General features: G+C 37.1%; 1 protein-coding gene across 1 annotated transcript; it reads right to left on the minus strand.

Annotated features, from left to right (window-relative positions):
* Window positions 1–1,478: 1,478 nt before the first annotated feature.
* Window positions 1,479–7,630, minus strand: osr1 (odd-skipped related transcription factor 1). Its single transcript, XM_003458163.3, has 3 exons — window positions 7,435–7,630; window positions 3,374–4,078; window positions 1,479–2,004 (listed from the first exon to the last, which is right to left on the minus strand). Exons 2-3 carry the CDS (start codon window positions 4,048–4,050, stop codon window positions 1,872–1,874), a joined length of 810 nt encoding a protein of 269 aa, XP_003458211.1. The 5' UTR covers window positions 4,051–4,078; window positions 7,435–7,630; the 3' UTR covers window positions 1,479–1,871.
* Window positions 7,631–8,755: the final 1,125 nt, after the last annotated feature.

Below are 8,755 nucleotides of genomic sequence, written 5' to 3' on the forward strand. Positions count from 1 at the left end.
ATTTTGTCCTAAAAATGCACATTGAAAATAATGACGTCAACATCAAGTGATGATGAGCTGGTCCTGATTTTTCTAAACAAGAAGACAAAGAAACTGAGATTCTGGGTTCATCCATTCACCCATCTATTCCTGCAGCACAAGGGAGAATTTCATGGTTTCTAGGAGTTGAAGCTGTGTCACTACCATGCTCGTATATATTTCAGGGGTGCAGTTCGAGCTCCTGTTGACAGAGTTGGCACAACATCTGAGGAGGCAGAGAAATAATTTCAGAGAGCTTATTGACCTGGAGCAGTGTGTAGCAGTCTGTCTGAGGTAAAATAGTATTATTTTATTATTTCCATATCACTGTGTATTCAACACCAGTGTGTGTTTTAAGCTACAAGCACACTTGTTGCCAAAAGCAGTGGCTGATTGGTCAGAACTCGTTATCCGGATCCAAAAACACGAGCTTGGTTCAAAAAAATGTTGCAAATTCCTCCAGCAAAATTACATCGTTAGTCTGAAAGATTGCATTCAAAGTAGGAGAGATGAAAAATATTTTTAACACACAAAATATTTGCATAGATTTTACGCATCTGGTGTGCAAAGGTCTTAACTGAATGTCTTGTTAGATGGTCTCACCAAACTCCCACTTGGCCTGCCAGCTGCCTCTGGAAACCTGCAGATTAACCAAGCTCAACAAGTATCCTCCTTCAGGATCTGGTGTCCACCATCTGGTCCAGGAATTACCACCAACGCTAGCACCAATGACCTTCCAGCTGCAACCCCCTCTATTGTTGAGGCCACAACAGCTTCCTCAATAGTAAATGCACAGAATATGGTCCACTCTGACTCAGTGTCTGCAGCTTCTTTCAGAATGCTATGGCATCTGCATTTGGGTACACTGGGCTTCTAGTAATTAGTGCTATTAACTAGTAGCTTCCTTCTGTGACGTGATCCAGTTCACCACTAGGTGGGGATTAGTTGGCAGTCGGATCTTTTCACCCATGTCCAAGACAGATTTGATGGTATGATTACAAAATCAATCGTCATGTGAATATTTAAGTCTTCAGTAGGACAATGAAGTTCCCAGATGAAGCACCTCCAGCATCCAAGAAAGCTGTTTACTCAGGATTCATTCCCGAACCTCAAGGCAAAGTGACAATGACTTCCATGTTGGGCAGAAGATGAAGCTTATCTACATGTTCAAATTTCCAGATGGACTCTGTAATGGAAGCGATGTTTGCAGGTGGATAAATTCTTTCATCAAACAGATTATCTTTAAGTAAACACTATTTTTGAGTTTTGTGCATTTATTCACTTTTAATAATAATATACAGTGTAAATGAGACCTCTCATTACTCATTACTGTCATTTTCAATGTTGTGAGTTTCAAAACATGGTGGATTGATCTAAATGTATCTTCTCATGACCATCTTAACTAACTTCTTAACGAATAGAATATTATTTAAGTTCACACAAACTTGTACACGTGGCCATCAGTTTACACTAAAATGTTTATTTAAAATGATTGTTCATTTTGAAAATAAATTTAAGACATCAAGAGATATATGTAAATAATCAGGTTAAAGTGCAAAAATATGTTTTGATATAATATTTCTGTAAAAAAATAGCATGGGAATGTGATATTTACTGGGAGATAAATTTGTTTCTACACATCCACTGGTTTCTCTTCCAATTCAGACTTGAAAAGTAAGTATACATTTATCCACTACACCTTCAGTTCTGTAAGAAATAGTTGGTGAAATGTTTCTTTCTTAAACATTATCTTAAGTTCTGAGATTAAAGTCTTGGGGGTTTTTTTGTTTTGGTTTTTTTTTACTCATGTTTTCTTCGGTCTTCGTTCAGTGCCCTGGTCCCTGTTGAGTGAATCACTTGATCTTGGCTGGCTTCAGTTCCTTGATCTGCATGTGTAATGTTTTGTGGACGGCCAGAGTCCTGGACTGACAGAAGCCCTTTCCACACTCCTGACATTTAAATGGCTTTTCTTTAGAATGGATGTACCTGCAGAGGGGAACACAACACTCCAGCAAGTTAGTGTTTAGCAGAAATTGTGTCAAATTTCAGATCATTATTTAAAAGGGAATAACTGTCTGGTTTTATCATCCTTCTATTATTACCCAGCAAGAGAAAACACACTGGCTTAGCTTACAGACAGTCTTCAAGTGATTAACAAGATGTCTGGAACCTGTGTACTCATTAAAAGTGCCATTATTACAATCTGACTTTTTCATTTTAGGCTTATAGCTTATCTGCTTAAAAGGACTTTCAGCAGCTTTTGTGAAGTTGTCTGATGTATTTCTAATGTAATGAAATGCACAGAATTGAATGACATTCACTGACTACTGTGCACGAACACATTCACAAACCTTAGTTAGAAGACTAAGAATTGTGTACATATGAGATGTTTTTGTTCATCCAGACACTGATTGTTAGGATTTTTTTAGCATGTTTTCTGCATAGTGGCAGTGGAAATACGAAACTTAGCACAAATAGTTATGGAAATTTGTGTTTGGTCTATTATTTCTTTGTTGTAACAATGCTTAAATTTTATACCGTTGTAAAACCTTTTTATTTGCCAGTTCTTCACTGCCGGTGCCAAACAGCTTTTTCTGCTTCTGACTCTTCTGGTACCAGGTGCTGACAATCAGGTGCCATTGGTGTGATATAGGACAACTTGAAGCTAATGTTCCGCAAAACCACATGGCAGCATTATTTGGAGTGAAGCCTAGTACCATCCAAAGGCAGCCTAGGCCAAGTTCCACATAAAGGAGACTTCATGTGGAACTTCATGTGGAAGACGCCCACTAAGTGGGAATCTCAAGAAGTAAATACCACAATAAGACAGTTTTCTCAGCACTTAGGAACCATAGGTAGCCTTCTACAGATTTGCAGTCGATATGGGCAACGGCTCTCTCCCTAGAAAACACACAGTCCATCTCCTGTACCACAGGGCCGCCAAGAGGCCTGCTATGAAAACTCTTCACCATGGTGTCGGCAACATCAGGAACCTAGAACCTGAACATGTGGAGGTACATTATATTCAGTGATGAGTTCAGATTCTGCCTATGGCAGCTGGCTCTCTGGGTAGCACAATGAGCTACCCACAAACCCACAAATGCATTTTCCTTATAAATGTGTCCCCATTTAAAGGGAAATCACTTGGTTTTCCAGTGGTATACGATTTATTGCCAAGAAACATGTTACATGTTACAACAAAGAAATAATTAACCAAACACAAACTTCCTTACCTTTTGCATTAACTTTACGAATAGAAAAACTGGGATTTATGTTAATGTGAACAAAATTTGAGTGGAAACTAATTCCATTGTGTTGAACTGTTTTGATAAAGTTGGATAAACCAGCATCTCACCTGTGGTCCCTGAGGTGGTCCTGTCTCCTGAAGGCCTTGTGACAGATATCACATGTATATGGCCTCTCATCTGTGTGTGTCCTCTCGTGGATCAAAAGGTTGTAGGATTTGGTAAAATGTCGGGCACAGAACTTGCACACAAATTCTTTCTTGGTCTTTGAAGGCAGTCGGCCTCGACTAGACTTGCGCTCTGGTGAAGTAAGTTTGTTAACATCAAGCATGCATCCCAGGCTGGCTGCGGTCAGGTGTGGAGATGATGCCTGCGCTGCAGAAGCACTAGCACTCACTGTCATGCTCAGGTCCTCCACCTCTAACTGATCCTCTTTGGTTGCTGCTGCTGCCAGGTTGGCAAAGTCAAAGCGAGGCTTGTTTTTGAAGGTCTGTAGCAACCCTGCTGAGTCTTGCTTAGGTGGCAGAAGGTGAGGGAAAATGGGGATGGATGCCATACAGGAAATCTGGGAAGGCAGCTTAGAGATGGTGCAGCGGGGCAGGGCAAAAGCGGGGTACCCCAGGGTCCACTGGTGAAGGTGGACGGCATGCAGGGCGCTAAAGCTGTAGATGCTGTGAAAATGATCTGCAGGCAGCTGAAGACCTGTTGAACTCTGGATGAAGGAACAGTTGGCCAACTGAAGTGATGGGTGGAGAGGAACTGGTGCTGGCAGAGTCTTGCTCCCCATGTCTGCTAAATCAAATCCAGCAGGCTTTCTAATTGAGACAAAAAATATTAGCTGATGAAAATATCAAACTTCAACTGAGCTACAATTGTTTCTTTATAAACATTTATTTATTAAATTCATTTAAAAAATCTATTAATAATAAGAAATGATTAAAACAAATATTGTACTTGAATGTAATGCAAAGAGCATAAATTACTGGCCCAAATGTTGTTGGCTGAAGTACATCATAGTTTCCAAAATACATTTAACCAAAAACATCACAGAAAAAAAGTAAAATAATAACAAAAGTTGATTATAAAACCACAGACACACACACACACACACACACACACACACACACACACACACACACACACACACACACAAGCTCTGTGCACATGTGGTTGGGTGTTTCTTGTTACCTTCCCAGGTACATGCCCGGGGCTGTTGAGGGCAAGGAAACAGAATGACAGCATTCAACCAGAGAAATACCTGTGAGCTATTAAATCAGGTTTGATCAGCTGGAATAACAATAGACAATAATGCATCTTTGTCTGAGGCAGACGCTGATGGACACAAGCCATTGGAACTTCACGTCCCATTGTCTGAATGAACAAAGCCCACAAACTACTCCTCACCTCTTTGTCTCAAACTGCTTGTTTAAATAAGGCTCTTTTACTCAAGTGCCTTTCACTTAGATTTGAATTTTTACAAATATGTATAGTTTGTATATTTTTTCCTTTACTATAAGTTTTGTCTAGCTACAGTAACTGTAGTAGTTACAATTACAGTTACTACCATAAATATACAATGTTTCAAACAAAATATTTAATTCCGAAAATGAAACATGCCAAAACATATTATTTTGATACATACAAAGTTAATCAGCTGTTATTAGTGGTTAAAAATCATTAACACATTGGTCAACAACATCAAAATGCTGCTTACTTCATTTGTAACAATACCCATGAACATTTTTGATGTTTAACCATTCAGGCTTTTCATTCAACAACAACATTTACATTGTACAATATACTATATCATCCAAAATTAATGTTTAAAATCTTGAAAATTTTAAAGTCAAGAGATTTAAAGTTAATATTTCTATTTTCCTTGTGTTGTCGTCTCGACTGTGTGCATCACAATTGAGTCATTTCTCACTTGTTGCTTGACAAAAGCAGGTTAAGGAATAAGAAAACTTAAATCTGAATGAACTCAAGAAACTTTTCAGTCCACATCCCTAATATATTTTATGAATCAGAGGTCTACACTGATGTACTTTTTGTTTGTTTGTTATTTTTCCCAGGAAGCATATAATAGGCAGTATTTTATTATTATTATTATTATTATTATTATTCGTATTAGTTTTATTCAGTTCAACATTAACAGTTATCATTATGTTCTTTGAATGCTTATTTCTCACATATTAATGCTAGAGCAATGTATCACAAATGAGGACAATCAAGGGTTTGTGGGAAATATATTTGATCTCTTGTTATTTGGAGAAAAATAGAATCTGACTGTAATAAGGACAACACATTTGTTTTAGAAATATGCATGAAGGATCATTTGTAAGAAGCCAAACAACTTTCTCATTTCATTATATATCTAGAATGAACTTTTTGAATCTGCATAGTTAGTTTTATAGTTTAGAATTACAGGCCCTTCAGTTCAGTTGTTGGAAATAGCAGTTGTGCAAATTATATTAAAGAAGCTAAATGCAAACTTGACAGATAAATATGTTTAAATAAAAATATAGAAACCCTTACTGCAAACCTGAAGCTACTCATCCAGGTAGTTGCAGTGAGGACCAGTGAAGCTCAAACAGCCCCCTGGGGTCTGCTCCTTTCTGATCATGTAGCAGAAGTAATTGATTTTTACATAGGAGGTAATTAGAGAAGATACATGCTATGCTGCTAAGCCTTTCCACACCTTTAACCCTTGCTGTCTGCATATCACAAGATTCCAATCTAAACACCCGCAAGCCTGATTCAGCTCCTCAGGGGTCTCTGTTGTGAACATTGGATTTTCACATTTACCTTCTTTAAGAAGAATAACTAGTTAGTAGTATTACACACGTCAAAGAAAAGAGACAGAATAACTAATAGAATAAAGAAACATACATATATTGTGAAAAACTTACAAAAAATGATGATTATTTCACAAACTAATACTAATACTAACTGCTGTGAAACTTCCTCGTTGTTTTACTAATAGTAATGTTATGAAGCTCATTGATTTTAAATCCGGCAGCGTAAAATGTATAAAGTATATTTCTTACAAACTATGCAAAATATTAAACTTTCTATTCCAAATGTGAGTGACATCGTCCAAAACTGAAGCACTGAAGCTATAAAAACGTGTTAATTTAAGTAAAGAAACTGGTTTATTTTTACAATGCAGTGTAGACTACAAACCCAATATTTTTACTTTTACCTCAGTGAAATATCTGAGACCTGTTATCCTTGGTCTGGAAACTAATATGTAACCTAGATTTTCAGGCCCTCTCTGCTTGTACTGTGTTTGCACAGCGTATGTAGACCTCAGAACAGTCATTTCTCACAGTGATGCTGTATTTGCTCCATTATTTAGACAATGTTTAGGCTCTAAAGTCAATTTGTGGATAATCTTCAGGACCAAAACTGTCGATGAAAAAAACCCATACTGTTTTGGCTATCACTCTTTGCACAGACCAATTATGCAACGCATATACTGTACATTTCCTGACCCAGGTGAGCAGTATCACTTATTAGTTAGTTGCCATCATAGCCCTGAGAATGTACCCATTTCAGGTTCAGTTTGTTTCCTTTTTCTTTGTGTAATTCTGTGCTAATGTTTACTGAAATTTTATCTGTGCACTTCCTTCATTACTTCTTTATCTACAGGCAAAGATAATCAATAAAAACAAACTGCACTAATTACAGAATTAAAAATAAACTTGGGAGTCTCAATGTATATATGTACATATTTTATTCAAATTAAGATTTATTTAATTGGGCTAGGCAAAGGTATAACAAATTGCATGACTGAAGTTTCACGCAAGGGGAAACAACTGTTTTTAGGGCACCACAACAACTGTAAGTTTTTAAGAGCAAACTGTCTCTTTATCTATTTCGTATTAATTTAAAATATTTAAATATTTGTTATAAATTAGGCTATATTTAATGCAAAAATAAGTTTTTTTTTAAATGGGGAATAATGACAATGGCAACTTAGATGACTCGAAATAATTATTGAAAAACAAAATTTTAACTTTTAAATTTTAAACAATGTTTGCAATAACTGTAGCCTAATTTAATCTTTAATTTAAAAAACTGAATTTAAAACTTTTTTTCCATTCATTATCTGGATCGGCATTACCGTTTTTATGTTTAATTAAAACAACAACATGAAACAAAGACTTACCAATAAAATAAAAAGTTGTAAAAAGCTGTCCTTGCGTCACAACCTTATGCAGCCTTCTTTTATCGGTGTGGATGCGTCACTGGTATGGTCGCATGTGCCTCCGTGCTCCTGTTTTCCTCCAGTGTGACTTCAGTGACGAGGCTGAGCTGAACAGGGGGCGCGCTGTGGTGGTGTAGTTGTTATGTTGAGACGCTTATTCCAACTGCCTCTTTATTGCAGCGCAGCCTCCGACACCTAGGCACGTCACACAAGCATGCCCATATACAACACAGCAGGTAAAGAACATTGATAGTATATATCGATCATTGAACAGTTCCTGTAAGTGTGTTTTACGTTAGTATCTGGGTGCACCATCGGCACAACTATGTGGAGTGTGCATAACACATTTCATAGATAATTAAATTAAAAGTATAGTCAAACTTCCAGTGAACAAAATCTGCCACCTGGTGGCAAATGCTTTTACAAAAGAAACCATAAATGTGGATTTATGACAAAGGAAAAACTGAAATTTGCATGAAGGTGAATATCTTGGCATAGTATTTTATAAGAAATGGTTATATGTCATGAAATAACAAACTTCCTATTTTCAGAAATAAAGTAGATTAACCACTGTATGAGTATGTAAAACCAATCTGCGGTGTCCTTTTAGAGCTGGAAAGACTTTGTTTTTGAAAAGAGATTTTCAAAAATTTAGCTGGCTTAATGAAGCCATTGGCATCAATAACGTTTTATTAATTCAGGCTTTTGTGTTGTTTGGGGTCCTAGTTGGTGTTGGGCTCAAACAAAAGGAGATGGTTGGAGAAAAGTAGAAAGACACAACACAATGAAATTAGAGCTATCTTTCTCTTGTTGTCATGGTCTGTCATCTTGATCGTTCCTTTTATTTTTTAAATGGATGTAATGGTCTTATGGCACTATATTTCATGTATTTTAACACTTGTGTTGAGTCATAGCCAGGGGGTCTATACAAATGTGTAATTTCATGATTATATGAAACAATACAGGGAGGTTGTTTACGGGGACCAAAACACTGTTGACTCATTGTGGAAGTATTTGTGGTTAAAGCTGCTTTTGATTTGTGGAGAATTACCACTGCATGCAGGTGCCCTGGTGTGCATTCCCAAACACATGTACATTTTCAGGCTGGCTGTAGCTCAAGAGGTAGAGCTACAGCCACTAATTGGAAGGCTGCTGGCTGCTCTAATCTGCAAAGTATCGGGCAACTACCATAAGTTGCTCACCGATGTAATATGAATGTGTGTGAATGATAGAAAAAGGCTGTTTGTATGAGTGGGTGAATGAGATATATGAAGTGCTTTGA

Source organism: Oreochromis niloticus, linkage group LG19, assembly GCF_001858045.2.
Source record: "Oreochromis niloticus isolate F11D_XX linkage group LG19, O_niloticus_UMD_NMBU, whole genome shotgun sequence".
Taxonomy (NCBI): Eukaryota; Metazoa; Chordata; class Actinopteri; order Cichliformes; family Cichlidae; genus Oreochromis; species Oreochromis niloticus.

What these genes read in the sequence shown, in the direction of transcription:
- osr1 (XM_003458163.3), bottom strand. Translation starts at nt 4,050, where the DNA reads ATGGGGAGCAAGACTCTGCCAGCACCAGTTCCTCTCCACCCATCACTT. An exon ending in GACCACCTCAGGGACCACAG is followed by an intron (nt 2,005 to 3,373) that starts GTGAGATGCTGG and finishes TCCCCTCTGCAG; the next exon opens with GTACATCCATTCTAAAGAAA.